General features: G+C 54.6%; 1 protein-coding gene across 1 annotated transcript; it reads right to left on the reverse strand.

Annotated features, from left to right (window-relative positions):
- Window positions 1–222: 222 nt before the first annotated feature.
- On the reverse strand, window positions 223–18,640 carry SERINC2 (serine incorporator 2). The gene is made up of 10 exons (XM_004425867.2): window positions 18,560–18,640; window positions 9,982–10,143; window positions 9,000–9,190; window positions 8,468–8,547; window positions 7,864–8,001; window positions 6,478–6,647; window positions 4,720–4,810; window positions 4,254–4,395; window positions 1,762–1,974; window positions 223–798 (listed from the first exon to the last, which is right to left on the reverse strand). The coding sequence occupies exons 1-10, from the start codon at window positions 18,596–18,598 to the stop codon at window positions 663–665; spliced, it is 1,362 nt and encodes a 453-aa protein (XP_004425924.1). The 5' UTR covers window positions 18,599–18,640; the 3' UTR covers window positions 223–662.
- Between the last annotated feature and the right edge of the window lie 2,343 nt (window positions 18,641–20,983).

Consider the following 20,983-nt stretch of genomic DNA (forward strand, 5'->3'; position numbering starts at 1 on the left):
CAGACTCCCTTTTTCTGAAGCCCCTGCTCCCTCTAGCCCCACCCTCAGGCTCTCCATGACCCAGAGGACAGAGCCTAAGTCCCTCTGCCTGGCCTTCAAGGCCCCTGGTGGTCTGGGCCCAATGTGTCAGCCTCCTCAGCCCTGACGTTCTGTTCCCAGCCCCTACACCGGCCTCGGATGGGGTGGGGGCCGCGCCGAGGGTGAGGGCACAGGACGTGGGAGGAACATACACTGGCTTGTTTATTGGGCAAAGTCTTAGAGACTCAGCAAGGCACAGAGTCAGGGAGGGGGCGGGGCGCCCTGGGGGTCGCGGTTAAGAATACCAGGCATCAGTGCTGGCGCTCCATCGTGCTGAGTGCTCCCGCTCTCTGAGCGTTTCTCTCCTTCTGGGCCCTCTCCCGGGGAGCCTGAGAAAAGGGGCCCTTTTTTGCCAAGAGGGTGAGTGTGGGCGACTAGGGACAAGGGTAAGGAAGAGGCAGCGCCCTGGTCTGGGGGCAGCGGGAGGGTGGGGCTGAGGCCTGGGCCTGATGCTCCTCTTCCCTGAAGGCACTGAGAATAGAGGGGCCCAGCTGGGCAGCAAGTCCTGCAGGGGGCAGGGCAGGGCAGCCCGCTGACTGTCACTGAGCCCTGAGGCACCAGGGGGGAAGCTGCGGCGGGCTGCCTCAGCTGAAGTCACGATTGGGCAGGAGGAGGGGGGCTACCAGGGTCCACAGGTAGAGGAGCAGCCCTGCCCAGCTGGCGCAGATCTTCACCCACACGGCGGTCCACGTGCTGATCATCTTCCGGGTCTCGCCAGGTCTGGAACACAACATCAGCCCAGTGAGCCTGGCCCCCAGTGCTGTGACCTCAGTCTTGACCCTCACCTTGCGACCCAGTGATGACACCTGACTTCAACTCTGGCTCTTACTCTGTGACTCTAGCCCGCACCTCTGATATTTTTGACACTTGTCCTTAAGACCCTAGACATAGCTCTTGGCCTGGTACCATAGACCTGACCCTGACCGCAACTCCAACCTTGACCCCAGTCCTAGACTGTAATATTGTGACCCGATTCCTGGTCCCTAACCTTGGAATCCTAATTCTGTGACCTTGCTCCTGGTGCCTGCCTTTGGGGCCCTGGCACTCCTGACCTCTAATCTTGACTCTGCCCCTCAATCCTGTAACCGCCCCCCATGACCCCCGACCTTATGACGACAGTTCTGATCTCTGACCTCAGTTCTGACCCTCGACCCTGTGACCCCAGTCCTGGCCCCTGACCTTGTTACTTTGATCTTAGCTCCTTGACCTTGCCACTTCAATCCTGGCTTTATGGTCTCCTAACCCCAATTTTAACCAAATGACTAACTTTGTGACTTTATTTGGCCCCGATTCCAACTCTTGACCTCATGACTCCTATTCTCGACCCTGTGATTCTGACCCCACACCCTAATCCTAACCTCCAACCATGAATCCTAAATCTGACCCCATAATCCAAATCACCACCCCGATCTGTAAACCTGGCCCGCCCTGCACAGGCCCAGCCCCACCTCCTGTGATCCCCACTTTTCAGGCACTTAGCGAAGGTGCCAGGAGCTGAGTGGACTAAGGTACTGGCAGAGAAACTGAGGCACAGAGGGGGCAGACTGCAGAGGGTTCTAGATAGACACCTCCACGCCCGAGCCTTGAGCGGGCATCAGGAGTAACCCAGTGCGGGGCCAGGGGAGAGGAGACGTGTGCACCGGGCACCGCGGGCTCCCTCCACACCCAGCCAGTTGCACGCACTTGTACCAGTTGGTGAGCGTCATCATGATGTGCAGGGAGGCGAGCACCAGGCAGAAGTGGAAGAAAGAGTAGCTATAGGTGACACCATCCTGCTCGTTGTCGAAGGCCCGGCCCTCGGAGGCTGCCACCTGCTGCTGCCCGGCCTCCAGCATGGGCGGGCAGTCTTCTGTCTGCATCAGGCTGTTCACCTGCCGGTGGTCCGAGGAGCGCACGCTGCAGGGGAGCGAGGGGGGCAGTCAGGGCTGTCACTGCCGAGGTGGGCAGGTGGGCAGTGCCAAGGGGCCTCGCGAGCCACGGCGTTGGTCATCATGGGCAATGGGCATGATGGTCCCAGAGCCTCTGGGGCCGGTGACCTGGTGGTTTGGGCTGGACCAGGAGTTAACAAACGACTCTCAACTCTACCCTCACTCCCTGTGCGACCTCAGGCAAGACACTTAACCTCTCTAAGCCTCTGATTCCTTGTCTGTAAAGTCAGGGATAACAGCACCTCCCTTGTAGGGCTGCTGGAGGAGTACATGGAATAATGATGTAAAGCCCCTGGCACAGAGTATAAACCAAACAAACGGTCACTATTATTCTGGTTGTTCATTTGCCATTTCCAGAAACATGCATTGAGTACCCAGCACTGCAAGCACCACACCAGGTACTACACTCGTGAATACTGTTAATAATTCATAATGCTCGTTTGCTATTAAGTTTGTTTTCCTTTTACTGGTTTTAGATATGTAGTTTTACCAATTACCTCCCTTTCTTCCTGTTTATAATAAAAAAATAATAATAGTAATGATTTTTTGTCGTTGCTTTTTCTATAATGAGGTCTTGATGTTTTTAACAGTATTTGATGGTTTGAGACAAAGATAACAATTTTGAAAAACCAACTTGTATTTTGAAACAGTGACACAGAACGAGACCTGGATTCCAGCCCCACCCGATCAAATTGAGAAGCGGCCCCTTGCTGAGCTTCGGCTGACCCCAATCACGAGATCCGGTGTGGATATTCAGTGCCTGGAGCCCAGGGCCGGGCGATCTGGCTGAGGCAGGAGCCACCATCAGCAGCCCCTGCCCTCCCGGGGGCTTATGCTTCTCTGCTTCCTGTGCTTTAAGAACTGTGCTGAGGACAGACAGGCCCTCCCTGGGCTCTCGGAGGTGCTGCCCGGTGACCACAGCCAAGGAGGTGTGAGGGTGAGAGGTATCAGGAAGCACAGCGTTGTGCCTGGGTCGGGATGGGGACAGGCAGAGAACCAGGGGCAGGGAAAGTGTGCTCACGGCCTCAGACGAGCAGCGGCTCCTCCCTGAGCTCACAGCTTCCTCATCTGTAAAACGGAGGTGATGTGGACCTTTCCAGATTGAGAAAGGAATTAAATGAGGTGACAAAGAAGAGAGATGTTTGTGAACTGCCCAGACTTGAAGACAATGTTTTGGAAAAGGTCAAAATAAAATGTGAAACAGCCTCAAAATGTTCTGGCCCAGGGGCAGGGGGCAGGTGTGCTGCTCATAGGAGAACAGGCACGGCCCGATGGATGACCAGGTAGGACGGAGGAGCAGGGCAAAGGTTCCCTCAAGGGAGCAGAGGGCAGACATAGAAAGTGGCGCTTAGAGAAATGCTGGGCCACGGAGAGGCAATAAACGAGTCTGCTAGATTCAGTGTAAACAATAATTATGCTCAATATTATCATCTAGTGACGCTAACAAAACAGCCACTCACAGCCACCCAGCTGTGCAAATGTTCACAGTTACTTGTAACAACAGCAAACACTTATTTGGCGCCTACCACTTGCCAAGCTCTTTTCTCAGTGCCTTATACATATCAGCTCATCTACACCCCTTCAACAATCCAACGAGGTAGGTACTATTTTTATCCCCGTTTTACAAATAAGGAAACTGAGGCACAGGAAGATTAAGTGACTTGCCCAAAACCACACTGCTAGTAAGTGGCAGTGCCAGGTTCAAACGCAAGTAGTCTGGCTCAAGGCCACCCCAATAAGCACTTGCTAAGATGCCCCTTTAAAAAAAGTTGCCATGTGATCTTAAGTGTGAACTGCTCTCTCTCAGGTGAGATGGTGGGGTCACAGCCACCGTAGGCATGGAGGTTTCCATCTTCCTTTTACTGAGGAGGAAAGCGAAGCTCAGAAAGGTGAAGCCACTTACCCCAAGGCCACACACACAGCAGGTGAGTGACAGTGCGTGGGCCTGCTGGTCCCAGTCCAGGCTCCTTCCCTGACCCCACAGCTGCCTGCACCTGACTGAGCTGGGCACATGGCAGCAGGAAAGGGCCCTGGGCCAGGAGGCAGGGTGCAGCCCTGCCTCTGCTGCCCAATCACGCTGTGCCCTCTGAGGGGCTCAGTTTCCCCACCAGCACAGTGCAGGGGCTGGACATGCTACTGGCCGACGGCGCCTTCCAGCTTGATGTCTCGGCTCCCACATCCTCCCCTTACTTCCGGCTCCAGGCCCCTAATCATGACCCCACCCCAGAAACCAGCCCCTCACCATACCTGATGAAGAGGGTGCACAGGATGAAGACGATGAGCCCCACGATGCTTGGCGCATCCCACCACTGGGTCTCATAGCCCTCGGGGCCAGCCAGGCTCGTCCCGTTGCTGGAGGAGGCCAGCAGGTGGGGGTTGCATTTCTGGTCTGGGGGTGGGAGCACGGTCACTCTCAGGCCATGCGGGCCAGGTCTGAGTAGCCAGGTAGCCCTGAGGGCAGAGAGCCAACCCAAATGGACAGACGGACAGACCCACAACCCACCACCCAAGTCCCAGTGACAGCACTTAGCAGACAAAATGACAGGGACAGCTCCAGGAACAGACAGGGTCCTCCCGCCCGCCTGCAGGACTGAGTCTTGGAACGGGCTGGGGCTGGGATGTCCCTGTCCCCTGTGAGGGCCCCAACCCCCCAGAGGGCCTCTGCGGGGCCAGGAATGAGGCCAGGCCTCCTCAAACCCAGGCCTATACTCACCAGGGACGTTGGACAGGGCCAACCAGGTGACAAATATGGTGTAGAGCATGATGACAGAGGCCTGCAGCAGACCTGAGTTGGGCTGGGCGTTCTGGCAAGAGCAGTCCATCAGTGTGACCCCTGCAGACCCGGGGACACCCGCCCCACCCAGCCTACTCACACCCAAGCGGGGCACCTCAGACATCCCCCCCACCTCAGGGCAATCCCACCCCACCCCCGTGGGGAGGACCCACCACCCAGGCTGCCTCCACCCCCTCACCCACCAAAAGTGGGGTCCCTGTTCTTTCTCTTAACACAGGACCCCACTTGTCCTCCTGCTGCAAACCCTTCAAGGGCGGCATCTCTTCACGCTCTGAATCAAAGCCCTCCCTGGTTACCCCACCTTCATTTCCTCCTGACCCTCTGCCACACTCCTCCCTGCTGACAACACCCCAGCCAGGGTGGCCTCCTCGCTGAAACCTGCCAAACCCTCTCCTACCTCAGGGCCTTTGCACCCGCCATGCCCTCTCCCTGACGTGTTCCTCCCCCACATCTCCACACAGGCAGCCTCTCTCTAGTACTCAGGCCTCAGCTCAAACAGGACCCCAGAAGGCCCTGAGAACCCTGACTCCAGCCACCCCGGCCCCGCCTGCCCCCCGACTTTTTAGCCCACACCCTCTTTTATTTCCCATGTAGCACTTATCATCAAAAATCACCTTACTTGGCCTCATCTCCTCTTGATTGTTCTTCCCCCCACCACACACACACTTGAAAATATGAATCTAAGCTCTGTGATTAAGAGCACAGGCTCTGAGCCAGTCGGCCTCGGTTCAAACCCCAGCTCCACCCCCCACTAGCTGTGTGACCTCAGGGCAGTCTCCTGACTCCTCTAAGCCTCCGTTTCCTCATCTGTAAAATGGGGATGAGGATGGTGCAAGGACTAAATGACACGATAGATGCCATTAACTGTTAGCTATTCTTCTTTGTCTTCCTCCTCTTCCTCACAGCTGTATCCCCAACATCTAGAAGAGGGCCTGGTACACAGTAGGTGCTCAAGAGGTATTTGCTGAATGAACACTCATTGCTGTGTGACCTGGGACAGAGGCATCACCCTCTCTGGCCTTCAATTTCCTCACTGGGAAATGAAGGCTCTGACCAGAAGGGAGGTTCCCAACCTTTCTGCTAAAGACCCTCAAAGACTACCTAAGCTACCTTTGAAAGCCCTGGTGGGCTGACAGCCCAAATGGTGAAGTACCGCTGAACTCTTTTTTCTGAAGAACTAACGATTCCCTTAGGGTCCCCCACCCATTATCCCAGACGCTCTGGGATTGGAAACTGTGCAAGCGCACCTTCCAACACCACTTCTTGAGGTGTCTAGGAATCGTCCTTCAGTGACCCTCCCTAATGTTCTCCTGATTTGCGTAAAAACAATGACAACAACAATAATGATAACAATAGCCAATGTCTGATGGATATCCATATGCCAGGCACTAAGTGTTCAAAAATATGATCTTGAGAATAACTCCAAATAGTCAGTATTATTATCCCCATTTTACATTTGAGAAGCGAGAGGCACAGAGTGGTTAAGACACTTTCCCAAAGACACTCAGCATGTAGATGTGAGAGCTGACTCTAACCTAGGGAGGCTGACTTGGGAGCCCACACTCTTAGCCCAAGCCTCTGTGACTGACAGCCCCTGCCCCAGGAGCCCAAGGTCCCTACAAGAAGTCCCACACCCAGGGGCCTGGTTTCAGGCCAGGTAGAGGCAGGCAGCCTCACCTGGACCTTGGGCAGGATGGCGACAATGGAGACACAGACGCAGAGGGTGAGGTTGAGGCTGATGAAGACCTTGCCCTCGTGGCAGGCGCCGGGCCGGGTGTAGTAGATGAAGAGCAGCGTCACACCCGCGATGGACAGCGCGTAGAAGAGGAGGGTGAAGATGAAGAGGCCTGGGCAGGAGGGCAGCAAGTGGGTGGGTCAGGAGGCCCGGGGACCCTGCTCCCTCGAGGGGGCCTGTCAGGCAGTCCTCCCCGTCTCGGGCCGCAGCCTCCTCACCCGAGGAATGACACAGGGTCTCCTAAACCTCCGTCACTCAGCAACGCCTTGTGAGTTTCTGCCTGATCCTGAACTAAAACGACTCACTTGCCATCCATAAGGTAACCATAAAAATAAGTACAATGAATACAAAGCAGTCTTTTAAAAAATGCCCTAGGGGCCCGCCCGGTGGCATAGCGGTTACGTTCTAGCTTTCTGCTTCATCGGCCCGGGGGTTCGCCAGTTTAGATCCTGAGCTCGGACCTACTCACTGCTCATCAAGCTACGCTGAGGCGGCGTCCCACATAGAAGAGCTACAACTCTACAACTATGATACACAACTATGTACTGGGGCTTTGGGGAGGAAAAAGAAAAAGAGGAAGATTGGCAACAGATGTTAGTGCAGGACCAATCTTCCTCAAAAATAAAGAAAGAAAATTAAATTAAATGAATAAATAAAAAGTGCCCTAGATGCATGGTGATCTGCTAAAGCCCTGCTCTGTCCGCCAGACCAGCAAGGAGAGAGGCGTGAAAGCCAGCCAGCACCTAAGTGAGCCTTTCTTCTTTTTTTTTTTTTAATTTTTTTTTTTTAATTTATTTATTTGTTCCCCCAAAGCCCCAGTAGATAGTTGTATGTCATAGCTGCACATCCTTCTAGTTGCTGTATGTGGGACGCGGCCTCAGCATGGCCGGAGAAGCGGTGCTTCGGTGCGCACCCGGGATCCAAACCCGGGCCGCCAGCAGCGGAGCGTGCGCACTCAACCGCTAAGCCACGGGGCCGGCCCAGTAAGCCTTTCTTCTTGATCGATTCAGAAGAGCTGAGAGAGAACTCAGCAGGGACTCGTTCTGCCCCTGGGGTTTCAAGGACCAGGTGTCACTTGAAGTTTGGTCTGGCTGCGTGCGTGGCCCCTTCTACAGGAACCACTGAACTAGACCCCTCCGAGGTCTCTCCAGTTCAGCTCTCTTCTGCTCCCCCTGAAGTCGCCCCAGAATCAGCTGCCCACACACACCCCCTTCCCTCCATCTGCCCTGGACAGTCAATTCCTGTCCCCAGGCTCTCATCCAGCTTCAGGGCCCCTCGATTCCCCAGGGAGCCCAGCCCCCACACGGTAGCCAGCGGGCGGCACTGACCTGCGTACCAGGCACGGGAGTCGCGCTCCTCGGCCTTGCCCAGCCACCGCTGGTTCCAGGAATGCGCAAAGTCAATGAGCAGCACCAGCTGGATGAGGATGAAGAGGAAGGAGCCCACGACGCCAAAGTAGAACCAGACTGGGTGGGGAGAGGGGAGGCAAGGACATCAGCTGTGGGGCAACCTGAGGGCCAGGGCCCATGACCCCGCCAGGCTTCCCAGGATTCCCGGGGCAGGCACACTCCCATGGTCTCTCTTTCACACACACATTTATTCATTCAACAACCATTTGAGCCACACAAACTCTGTGCTGGGGACACTGAGAAGAAGCAAAGTCCCTTCCGTCAGGGAGCCCCTAGCCACACACAGAGACGCAGTGTGGCAGGGCAGGGGTCAGGGGCAAAGAGGGTTCCCCCCGACCCCGAGTTTCCAAAGGCCATGTGGCCAAGCCCCAGAGGGCTGTCTCCTGGGTTGGGGCAAGGACCCAGCCAGCAGCCTGGGGTCCGTGTACCAGGGCAAAGAGCAGCCCCCACTAGAGCTCCTCCCTCTGGAGACCCCACCTCCCTCCCAGTAGTCCCCCCATCCCTCCCCACCAAGGCCGCCTACCGTCGGAGAAGGAGCCGTCAGGGATATAGAAGGCGCCCACGGTGATGCCCACAAGGACCAGGAACTTAAAGAACCAAAACCTGTTGGGGGGGGGGTAGGATAGACAAGAGAGCTGAGTGCAGGGAGGGGAACAGGCCTGACCCCCAGAACCCCACCCCCAAAGAACAGGTACTGAGAGAGGTGAAGAGGGACTTTCTGATGGTCTTTTGGACACAGAAAGTCTGTCCTGGCCCTAGAAAAAGCCCTGAGGGGCAGGAGAAAGGACCAATTAGGTGAGGAAGGCCACTTGAGTTCTAGCCTAACTGTGTCACTAAAGTGCTGTGTGGCCTTAGGCACGCTGTTGCCTTTTCTGAGCTTTATTTCCTCATCTGAGGAACGGGAATAACTACACAAGCTGATCTCTGTGCCACTGCCCTCTGGCTTCAGTGGCTCCTGAGTCTGAGGGTAGGGTCTGGAGACCGCTGGAGACAGGCAGAGGAGGGGGCAAACCACTGCGGGAGGGTCCCGGGGTGCAGGGCAGCCCCCCGCTCACCCGTTCTGGACGGCAGCCCTGGGGTCCCGGCTGCTGCGCACGCAGATCATGAGCAAGGTGAAGAGGAAGAAAAAGGCGGCCATAGCGAAGCACATGCGGTAGACAGCACGGAAGCCAAGCAAGGAGCCACAGTCGATGTAGCCCTGCAGGACGACGGGGGTCCCGGCCCCCTCCTCACACACCCAGGGCAGCTGTGGAGACAGACGGAGCGGCCTGAAGGCCCCACCCCACCCAGAACCCGGGAGGGAGGCTCTCACAGTGGGGCTGAGCTGAGCCCCAGCCTCCCCCCTCATCTCCATCCCACCCACCTCTGCGGCTGCAGTCCTGTGAGGGAGCCCCCGGAGACAGACGCCCAGTTACACCTTGTTACTATCTGTTTACTTCCCTGTGATCCGCCCACAGCCTCTGGAACACCTGGCACTGTCTAAAGCAGGATTTCCCAAAGCGCTCTCCACCCCTCACCCACATCGGAATCCCGGCAGATTCCTGTGGAGAACCGAGATTCTGAGGCCACGCTCCCAGAGAATCAGAGCCTCTCAGGTGGGGTCTGGGAATCTGCATTTCTAGCAAACTCCCCGGGGAATTCACACCTTTATACACACTAAAATGTGAGAGACACTGGCCTAAATGTCCCACTGTGTCTGTGCCGGGCTATGAAACACCGAGATGAAGGGAGGTTAGGGGCCCCAAACTGGGCTTGCGCCTCCAAGTGGGGGATCCAGTGTCTAGGGGGCAATCGTGATTAATAAGATTTTCCCAGGGAAGCATCGCCATGTGAGGCTCACACCCTCTTCCCCACATGAAGAAACAAGCCCCCGTGGCCAACCTCAGATCGTCAGAGTGCCAGAACGCTCCTGCCCACCTCTTCTGATTAGCAGCGCCCCCAAGCCGGGGCCCGCTAGCCCGGAGCAGCTGAGCCTTCCCCAGAGGCCAGGGCCCGCAGGCTGCTCCCCCCGCACCCGCCTCCCCCAGGGCTGCTCACCTTGTAGAGCTGACTTTCCACACCGGGACTCAGCATGATGATGGACACCACCACGCCCAGGAAGAGGAAGACGGTGAAGATGAGGCGGCTCACGGTGGAGTTGCGGCTGGCGGGGCAGCAGCCGCACAGGATGCAGGGGGCAGAGCCGCAGAGGCAGGACGCCTGCAACGGGGGCAGGGGACGGCACTTATACTTTGCCTCCTCTCCCCCTCCCCGCCCAAGCCCGCAGCACCCACCACCTGCCCCTCCATGTCTCCAAATCTGCATGGAGCCCACCTGCACGGCCCTTGGCAGGGGCACACCTCTTCCCCAGGTGTCAGCCCATAACTTTCAAGCCCGGGGGAGGCTGAGGAAACCAACCCTCAAAGAGACCGGGTCACACAGGGTCACACAGTCAGTAAGAACAGAACCCAGATTCAAACCTGCATCTATCTCAGGTGTTACTGTGTCTTCGGAGAGAGAGCTGGGGTTACACTGTTTCTTAGAGAGAAGTAGGGTAGTAAAAACATTTTCTTAAAAAATTCAGAAGGCCAGCTGTGTCATTGATGATCTGTGTGACTTTATACAACTCAACCTCTCTGACCCTCAGTTGCTTCTTCCATAAAATGGGAATCATAACAGTACCTACTTCTCACACAGCAGTTGTAAGAATGAAATAGGAATTTGTGTGTGTGTGTGCGCCTTCATTTTTTGTTTTCAATAACGATCACTTTTTTTTTTTTTTTTTGGTGAGGAAGATCAGCCCTGAGCTAACATCTGATGCCAATCCTCCTCTTTTTGCTGAGGAAGACTTGCCTGGGCTAACATCCGTGCCCATCTTCCTCTACTTTAAATGGGACGTCGCCACAGCACGGCTTGACAAGCGGTGCGTCGGTGCGTGCCCGGGATCCGAACCTGCCAACCCCGGGCCACCGAAGCGGCACGCAAACTTAACCGCTACACCACTGGGCAGGCCCTGCAATAGGAATTTTAAATTGTAACCCCCTCAGGGTCCCTTTTCTCTTCCCTGCTTAGATTTTCTCCACAGGGCCTATCATCTGATTGGCTGTATATTTTATTTCTGGCATGTAAGCTCCACCAGGACTAGAATCTTTGCCTGTTCTGTTCACAGAGGCATTCGCAGAAATGGGAACGGGGCCTGGCACACAGCAGGAGCTCCGTGACTACCTGTTGAACGGATGTAGAGTGTCTGGCATAGACCAGACCTATGTTAAGACCTAAGAAACAGCGGGCGCATGATAAACATCTGTTGAGTCAATGGAATGAAGAATTGTGAGTGGCTGTGATTTCCCGTCCTGGGGCTGTGCCAGCTTTGGACAGCAGGGGTGGGCTAGCCTTTTCCGTCTCTGGGCTCCTCTGCCCAAGCCAGCATCAGCCCCATTCTTCCCTGGGGCTGGCTGACATGATTTAGGGTCTGGTGATGCCACACCATTCAGAGGTGGCACCCTGAAAGGAGACACCCCACTGGGAGCCAGGTCCACAGCCCAGCCTTTGAGAAAACGGGCCCACATCCAGATACATCTGGTCAACTGTTTATCTTCCCCCAAACAGCCCAACTCCTCACCCAGGTAGTGAAGAGTCTGGAGAGCAAGAAAGACACAGGCCCTGCCCTCCTGGAGCTTCCAAGGCTGAAAGACACCCGAGACGTCATTATGTCATGTAAGTGCCAAGAAGAAGACATACGTGCCGCCAGGAGAGTGACTGATGGGGCCAGTTTAGACTGGGGGGGTGGGGCGGGTCCCTTCTCTGAAGAAGTGACATTTAAGCTGAGAACTGAAGAATGAGGAAGCACTTGCCAGACCCAGGGGAGGAAAGAGTGTTCCAGACAGAGGGAACGGCGCCTGAGGCGGCTCTGGGGCGGGCACAGGCTGGGCGTTGGAGGAACAGAGAGAAGGCCCCTGTGGCCGGAGCTTCAGGAGCAGGCGGCATGTGGTAAGTGGCGAGGTCGGCTAGGCTGGCAGGGGCTGGCAGCCACATGCAGGACCCTGGTGTCCATCCTAAGAGCAGTGGGCATCCACTCGAGGGCCTGAAGCCGGGAGGCACAGGTACAGCCCTACGCTGATGATCCGCTTTGTGGACAGCACGCTGAAAGGGGCCTCTTGGCTCCTTGGAAACCCTGCACCCTGCCTTCTGGACTGGTCACAAGGCATACAGCACCCTCTGCTTGAGGTGTAGCTGCCTTCTCGTCTCCCTCTCACTTTCCCCCACCCCGGAAATGCTCCTGCTTACCCGTCTCTCTCACCCACAGAGCCAAGTACAACAAGGATGCTAAACGAAATGCTTGCAGAATGAATTCTCCCTCGTGGTCCAAATCTTAACAGTCCACCCATCCAGCAACGTCTGGTTACATCTTGCAGCCCCCACTCCAAGCCCTGACTCCTGTCCACAGCCACTTTTTGGGGATGAGGAGATAAGCAAAATGCCAGAAGTGTTTTGTAAACCATAAAGAGCATTCGGGTTATCAGACAGAGAAGGCTATTAGTTCAATTTAGAGATGAAGATGATGAAACTGAGATCAGAGAGGTTACGAAACTTGCCAGAATGCACACTGCAAGTGGACAGCAGTGCCGAGATTCAAGTAATAATGGTGATGGCTTCCCTTCATGAAGAGTTACTCAGTCCCAGGCACTGTGGTACACACATTATCAACATTAAGCCTCAATGACACTACAAAGCGTGTTGTTACCTCCCATTTACAAATGGGGAAACTGAGACTCAGACAGGTGATATGACCACGGTCACACAGCAAGTGAGCTGAGCAGCTGGAATTTGAGCTCAAGTCTGTCTGCACCAAGAGCCGGCTAACTCAGAGATGGCAGTCTCATTTAATGTCAAAACAGCCCAGTGATGAAAACGATCCCTCCAATGCCGGAGAAAACCGAAGGAGGCCAACAGGCGGTGATCTTGGGAACCAGGTGCCCAAGGGCCCGGGTCAGGGCCTGGCTCTGGCTTGTTACGATTTCAATTCGAGACACTTGAGACCCAAGAAAAGCTGACCCACTGCAGTCAGGGAGCCTGGCCTTTCAATTCACTCTGGTCCTTGGAGATCAAAATCCAGGTACTCCTGAGACCTGAGACCTCAGGATTTTCCAGGGCCTGGCCAGCACCAGAGAAAACAGGTCAGGTCCCAGCTGCTTCCAGAGCATCCTTGGACTTGTTTGTAGGTCCTGACCCAGTCACTCCACCTCTGGGGATCACTCCTACAAGGACCTCTTCCTACGGAAGCACCAGCCCACAGAAGTAAATGCAGACACGTGCACACACATATACACGTGGAAGTTCACTGTGGCACTGTTCACACCAGGGAAATAATAGGGGACAGCTGAAAATAACTAAATGCCCATCAATACATCCTGGAACTCCTCTAAGAGGGGTCTCTCTGAAGAATGGAGCAGACATACAGGTAACACTTAAATGAGCACATGTAACCAAATACAATTAAATATAAATTATACCCCAATAAAGTTGATCTTATTATTAAAAAATTAAAATTTTAAATTAAGAAAAAAACTAAAATAGGCATAAAGCTTTAGGTTTTATGAGCGTATTAGAATATGAAGAAACTGCAAATGGCCCAAATGCCCCACCCCAGGGCAGCGTGGTGGCCCATTTACTCCTTGGAATGTTATAGGGGTGGGAAAGGGGAGAGTCACCCAGCTGCAGAGCAACGGGGACTAACGTTTATGACGCAGTGGGAAAGGCCAAGGCAGGCACAAAACTGTTCCTGCACTATGACTACAATCAATCACCCCACCCCCAAATGCACTCGGCGAAAGGCAGCAATGGAAAAGCACCGGAACACTCAGAGTGGCTGAATCTTAGCACCAGCCAGATTCTTGGAATGGAGAACTCAGAATTTAGGAAGCCCTGGGCCTTAGAGTCTCAAAGTGGCAAGGTTCCTTGGCATTTAACTGGTCCGGCCTCTCTCTAATGAAGAATCACCCGGAGTGCAGCCGGCCATCTGCGGCTTGCACACTGCCAATGACAAGGAGCTCACTACCTCCCAAGGCAAGCTGGACAGCTCTGGGGCTGTGCATGGTTTGGCGTGGTGGGAATATGCTGTCACTGAGTCACTCACACTCTCTCCCGGTTGTCCCTAGAGCCAGGGACACAGGTTCTGAGAACCACTTCTGGGGCACTGGGTGGGCAGGGGAGGCAGCTGAGGGTTGGGGCCACAACTTAAAGTTGTTTTCTGTACAACAAACCGGCCCTCCACTTCTGGGTATTACTCAAAAGATCTGAAAGTTGGGACTCAAACAGATATCTGTGCACCCATGGTCAATGCAGCATTATTCACAATAGCCAAAAGGTGGAAGCAACCCAAGGGTCCATCAACCAATGAACAGATAAACAAAATGTGGTATACTGATACGATGGAATATTATTCAGCCATAAAAAGGAATGAAATTCTCACACATGCTACAACATGGATGAACCTTGAGGACATTATGCCAAGTGAAATAAGCCAGTCACAAAAAGATAAATACCGTATGATTCCACTTGTATCAGGTACCTAGAATAGTCAAATTCATAGAGACAGAAAGTAGAATGGTAGTTACCAGGGGTTGGGGGAGGGGCAATGGGGAGTTATTATTTAATAGGTATGGAGTTTCAGTTTGGGAAGATGAAAACGGTCTGGAGATGGATGGTGGTGATGGCTGCACAACAATGTGAATGTACTTAATGCCACTGAACTGTACACTTTAAAATGGTTAAAATGGTACATTTTATGTCATGCATGTTTTACAATTATAAAAAAGGAGGGGCAAGGAGTTTTCAAGGAAAAGTAGGAAGTTAGCTAAGTGAGGAGGGGAAGGGTAATCCTACAAAGGAAATAGCACCTGCAAAGCTCCGAGGAACTCTGTATTTTCAGGGTAGCTGGGCAAGAAAGGAAGCCGGAGTGGTGATGGGGTGATGGCCAAGGTCCCTGGGGGCCACGCCAAGGAGTCTAGACTTTATCCTGAAGGCAATGGGGAACGATTGCTAAGGAGGAGGCAGACATAGATTTGCATTTTAGAAATCTCACTTGGCCACAGAATGGAAGACAGATCCAGGGAGTGGTGTGCAGGACCTTTGGAACAGGGCCGTTTTCAGTAATCCAGAGAACCAGTACCAAGGAAGAAACAGATTCTAGAGCTCTCATGGTGCGCTTCACCCAATAATATTTACTTCTAAGAATACCACTCATTGGGATTGATATCATTAGGATTGCATCTGGTAGATATCCATTTTTAATATATATATACCATGTCTCCTAAAATAAATTACAAGCTCCTTGAAAACAAACAAAAAAGTTAAAACAGTAAATTTTATGTTATGCATATTTTGCCTCCATTAAACAAAACACTGGTCCCGGCAAGGATGGGATGCACCTGGCAGACTTCTTGAACAACCTGTAAACCGGCTGAGCCACCCCAGGACTAGAGAAAACACGGAGAAGAGGCCAGCCCACGACTACTCACAACACACCGCCTCCCCCTCGCATTGATAAGAACAAAGGGCCTGGTCTTGGCTCTGCCACCAACTTGCAGTATGACCTCAGACAAGTCTCCTTTCCCCTACATGGAACTCAGTTTCCTCATCCATAAAATGGGCTCCTGGGCAGAAGAGTAGACTGGCTGAAGCCCAGGCTCTACAATCAGACAGCCCTGGGTTTCACCGGCTTCAGTGCTTCCTTGAAAGGGGTCAAGAGCAACTGACCACTCTGGGGTGTTTACAGAGTGGCTGCTGCACGGTGGCTTCATGCTAAAGGTGTTGGCACGTTCGTCTCAGTCCCATCCAATCCTCACAACGTGCTGAGAGGCAGAGACCATGGTTCTCTCCACTTCACAGACAACGAGAGAGGCCAAAGGACTGCCCATGGTCATGCAGCCAAGAGCAGGCCAAGCCAGGATCCGAGTCCAACCAGTCTGGCCCAAAGGCCTTTCACACTCCCTCGCGTGTAGAAGGCCCCCACTAAATATTTATTGATCGTCCAACTCACACGCTGGCCTGCCCGGTGACTCCCATCCATTGTGGGTCCATCTTAACCCCTCCAAGCCAGGACTCACCTTCAGCCCAGTACAAATACTGACCAGGAAGGCCATGAAGGGCAGATGCAAGTACATCACAGCTGGAAGGGCATAAAAGGCCTCCCCACCGACCTGTGTACCCTGAAATGTTCCCCCTAAGAATGCCTGGGAACCCTCATTAGAACATCACTCCTATGGGGCAAATCTCCATTGAAACAGGTTGTTATCAGTGTCCAGTAGTGCCCAACTGCACTTCTTAATACTGTGTGGCTGTGGGAAAATCACTTTCCCTCTCTGATCCGGTTTCCTCATCTGTGAAATGGGAATATTAACTGCCTCATTGAGTCGTTGTGAGGATTAAATGAAAGGACATATATAAAGTGCTCACTACAGTGCTGGGCCTGTGCCACCACTGGACAGCTCTGGGCAGGAGTGCTGGGCCCAGAGTAAGGATGCAGTAAAGGTGGCTATTGTTGGTATCATTATCTGCAAAATAGGATAAGCATGTTACAGGGTTGCGGGGGGAAACCAGGGAGATGGCAGGGGTGAGGAGCTCGCCACAGTGCCCGGCATGCAGTACGTGCTCAGTAAATGTCAGAGGGCAGGACCCCAAGAGGAGGCCACTGAAAGGAGGGGCAGGTCCCTTGCAGATAATAGATACTAAGTGAACCTTCCACTTCTACCCTGGCTAGGCACGCAGAATTCAGAGGTAGGGAAGGTGTGGGCAGAAGCCTGGACCAGGAGTCAGATTTTAATCCTGACTGTACAGCTCCCCATGCTTTCACTGTGCAAACTTAGGCAAGTCTGCTAACCTCTCTGGGCTGCAGTATCCTCATTTGTAAACTGAGGGTTTGAGCAGACCTGTCAGGTGCCTTCTGGTCTCAGCATTGTAGGATTCTATGACTCAGAGACCAGCACTTGGCTCCAGAGGGAATTCTCCACCCACCTCTCCAAGATGATAACAATAGCTCCCATTTGGAGCACTCACTATATGCCAGGAACCGGGCTGGGCACTTTCTAATCTTCCCAACAGCATTACGAGGGAGGTAGATAGGGAGACAGAGACACAGGGGACTGGCAAGTCTCCCTCAACATCTCCACCCCAGGCCAGGCCAGTCAGATGGAAATCTGGTCAACATTGAGAAAGCTCTCTCTCCTCCACCAGGAAGCAAATTCTTCCTGGCCGGACCCAGCCCAAGCCTTGGTTTCAGGGAGGGATCTCAGGGACTAGCTCTTGATTCCTACACATGGAGACACACACACACACACACACACACTTCACAGAGGGGGAAATGGAGGCCCAGAGAGGACAAGAGATCTGTCCAGGGACCCTCTCTACAGCCTCTCTGTGCAGATATCATTCTCAGAAAACGGCTGTAAAGTAAATCTCTAGATCCCCCAGCTCCCGCCCCTACACCCCCATCCCAACACACACACACACACACACAACTCAGAGACAAAGGAAAGTAAGTCCTGGGATTCAGCAGCCTCCAGATCCCCCTCTTCCTCTCTGCTCCTCTTTGTTTGGGGCAGAGGGGGAGGGGGCTGCCTGAATGAACCTCGGATTTAATGAGGGGAAGAGGGAAAGGAGAAGGGGCCTCCCAGCCCGGCTCTGGCTGAAGCTCCTCCCCTGTGCTGGCTGCAGCCCCAAAACAGAGGCTGGCTGCCCCCCAGGTCCCTGAGCCCAAGCGACCAGGTACTCCCTCCCCGCACAGACCCCAGCCTCCCCCAATTCCTGGGTCTTTCAACCCAGACTTGGGCTCCCGTGGCACCCACACCAACCTCACTCAAGGGCGGCTTAGAAAGGCGGAGGGGGCTTCCTCTCCACCCCTATTGTGGCTCTGGGGCCCTGAGGGGAAGGGTCTGGGGCTCGTTGGAGAAGTGGCCAGGAGTTAGCCCGAGGCAGACTGAATGGGGCAGAAACAAGGACGGAGAGACAGAAAGATTGAACGGGCGGACAGACCGACAGACACCGAACCGTAGACAATGACAGATGGAGAAGCGATGGACGGACAAAGACAGTCGGACAAACGAACGGACAGAGACAGCTATCAGACAAATACAAATAGACAAACTGAGGCAGACGAACAGGGACAGACAGGCTAACGGACAGACTGCTAGAGGGCCAGAGAAGGACACACGGCAGAGAGAGACGGGGACCGGGCAGGCCACACAAAGAGTCGGAGCGTCCGGGAGAGAGACGAGAGGCGCACTGCGAGGGCGTCCCCAAGTTGGACCAGGTGGGGCCGCAGCGCCCACTCCCACCCCGCGCTCTGGGCCTCAGTCTCCCCAGTTCCCCGCAGGGGCGCCCGCCGAGGGGCACTCCCCTCCCCCGCCCAGGCGCGCCCCAATCCCTCCCCCGCGGTAACCCGAGGCGGGACACCAGCTGTCCCCGGCGCCCGCAGGGGGAGGCGGGGACCCGAGGGGCGAGGAGGTGGGCTGCGGGCCCAGAAAGACAAGTTTGGAGAAAGGAAAAAGAAGAAACTATTCGGAGGAAGAAGACGGGACACAGTGCGGGGCGGGAGAAGGAGCCGGCGGCGCGGGGCGCGCGCGGGGTCGGGACTCACGCAGCTGAGCAGGGAGCAGGCGCCCAGGCAGGCCCCCATGGCGGCGGCGGCGGCGCGGGGCGCGGGCCGAGGGGCGCGGGGCGCGGGATCTGCTCCGGCTCCGGGCGCCCGGCCTGGCCCCGCCCCCGCCCCGCCCCGGCCGGGCCCCGCCCCACCTGCCGAAGCCGCTCGTCACTTTCCGGCGGCGCTCGGGGCCTCCCGGGACTCACCTGGGGCAGGTGCGCCGGGCGGGACCCTAGGGGAAGGGAGGGGACCTGGGATTCCCTCGGCCACGGGAGCCGTGCAACCGGACCCAACTCTGGCCTGGGCTCGTGTCCTGGTCTAAAGTGAGGGTTTGGAAATAGTGAGACCTGGGTTCGAGTCCGGCGAGGCCACAGCTCGACCTCACAACACTGTTACCCACCTCAGGGGACAGAAGCCAAGAGATAGCCACCCGTGACTCCTCAGGGCTTGGCGTAGATTCTCTGCCCAAGACATAGGCGTTGAATGATGAATGATTGGATAAAGAAACGGGCAAGTCACTTCACCTCTCTGAGGCTGTTTCCCCATCTCTAAAGTGAGGATACCTACCTTATAGGGCCGTTACAACACATGATAGATACTTGACAAAGGTGAGCTCCCTGTCGTCCAGGTTTCTCCTAAGACCTTAGCCACGCCCTCTTTTAGCTGTCCTCCCTTCCATCCATCTGTTCTTCAAGCTCTACTGACTTGACTCTGGGCCACATGCTCCCCAGAGCCTCCCCTGCTTGGTGGCCCTTTGCTCCCTAGGGATGCCCAAACCCTGGCCCCCAGCTAAGGAGGTCAAAAGGGGTGGCTGGGTCACATTCCTGGCAGGGGTGAGTGGGAGAGACCCAGAAGTGGGTTTGTAATTACTCTCGGTTCACCCTCTAGCTCTCTCCTCACTCAAGCCTAGATAGGATAATGTTAGGGAAGGAAGTCTGGGTGCCTTGTAGCTGACCCCAGGGCCAAAGATCCGGCCTGACTGCATCTTTGAGTGATTCATGGGGCCAGGCTTAGCCATTAATAGTGCCAGGACTGTTCTACAAACGTACCCTACAGTTTCCTTCTTCCACAATTTTGCCCACAGGATACCTCTCCCTGGAAAGTCCTTCTTCTCCTTATCCCCTTTTCTACCCATTGAAGACTTGCTCACATGCCGTATCTTCTCAGTGAAGAGAACCACCCCCCCCCCCCCGCCGCCAGATCACTATGTGGCCCCATTAGGAGTGAGTATCCTCCTGCTTCTCTGTGTTTCAACATGGGCCTCTGTTACAGCCTCACAAATAACTCAAGTTACCACCAAGCTTGAGCACGTACCAAACTCTGTCACCTGCATAGCCCTATTAAAGCCCCCATGATAACCCTGAGAAGTAGATTAATTCCCTACCCTGCCCCAATTTACAGATGAGGACACTGAGGCTCAAAGAAGTAAAGTGACAGGCTAGACATAAACTGAGCTGTGATTATTGTGGCTGATGTTATTGTTGCTCAAGGCCACACACTCAGAAGGGCAGAGCTAGAGGACCACTGATCTGGCCTTGATCTCAGAACCCAAAGCCCGTCCCTGACATCCCACTGCCCCTCTTGGAAAGCAGAGGTGACAATACCCAGTCATCCTCTTTTTCTGTCCAATAATATGTTCAGTCCTTCCTATGTCTGAGACCCTTGGAAGACTTTGAGCCGCCCAAGGACTGTCTGGTTCACCTCTGGCCGCTCCCTCCCCTGCCCTGGGCACAGCACAGGGCCTGGCACACGAAGGCAGTAAATGTTTGATGAATGAACAAGTGTCTGAACTTTACCACAAGCCCACTTTCCTTATTCTGCTGTGACTGACAGTCTGATCCCAAAACAGCCCCTACATGTCACCTTCTACCCAGCAGTCCTCCGTGCCTGGAAGGCCACCCAGCAGTCTGAGGTGAGCCCGTCTCACAGCTGCTCACCGCAGGGGTCAGCTCCTTTTGACACTTCTGCCCCAAGGGCCGAATTTTCCATCCCTCAATCCCCCTTTTCCATGACCAGGTCCAGTAGAAAGTGCCCAAGACAAGACGAGCAACACCTGAGACTCTTGTTCTGTCACAGCCTCTCACACCCTCTGCCATCCTGGGGGGCCGCTTCACCCCTCTGTGCCTCCATCTCCTCCCCTGAAATGGAGGTGGTCATCCTGCATAACCTCACAGAGCAGTTGTGCACCTCGAGAAAGCATTCTAAGAAATAGTCAGTGATCCGAAAGGAGTGAGGGATTAATAGAACTCCAAGTGTAAAAAGACAGCCCCTGGTGTTAGATTGGAATTTTCCAGACCCACTCTGCAGATAACTCACAGTGTGGCCTTGTCCTGGTGACTCTGCCTCTTTTAGCCTCACACTTCTCATCTATGAAATGGAGATAATCATTTTTGCTACAGCTGTCTCAGGGGATATTGAGGA

This window comes from Ceratotherium simum, chromosome 22 (assembly GCF_057802395.1).
Source record: "Ceratotherium simum simum isolate JZ-2026a chromosome 22, ASM5780239v1, whole genome shotgun sequence".
In the NCBI taxonomy this organism is placed as follows: domain Eukaryota; kingdom Metazoa; phylum Chordata; class Mammalia; order Perissodactyla; family Rhinocerotidae; genus Ceratotherium; species Ceratotherium simum.

What these genes read in the sequence shown, in the direction of transcription:
- SERINC2 (XM_004425867.2), bottom strand. Translation starts at nt 18,598, where the DNA reads ATGGGGGCCTGCCTGGGCGCCTGCTCCCTGCTCAGCTGC. An exon ending in AGGGCTGCCGTCCAGAACGG is followed by an intron (nt 8,548 to 8,999) that starts GTGAGCGGGGGG and finishes CCCCCCCAACAG; the next exon opens with GTTTTGGTTCTTTAAGTTCC. An exon ending in CTGTGCACCCTCTTCATCAG is followed by an intron (nt 1,975 to 4,253) that starts GTATGGTGAGGG and finishes GCTCCCCTGCAG; the next exon opens with CGTGCGCTCCTCGGACCACC.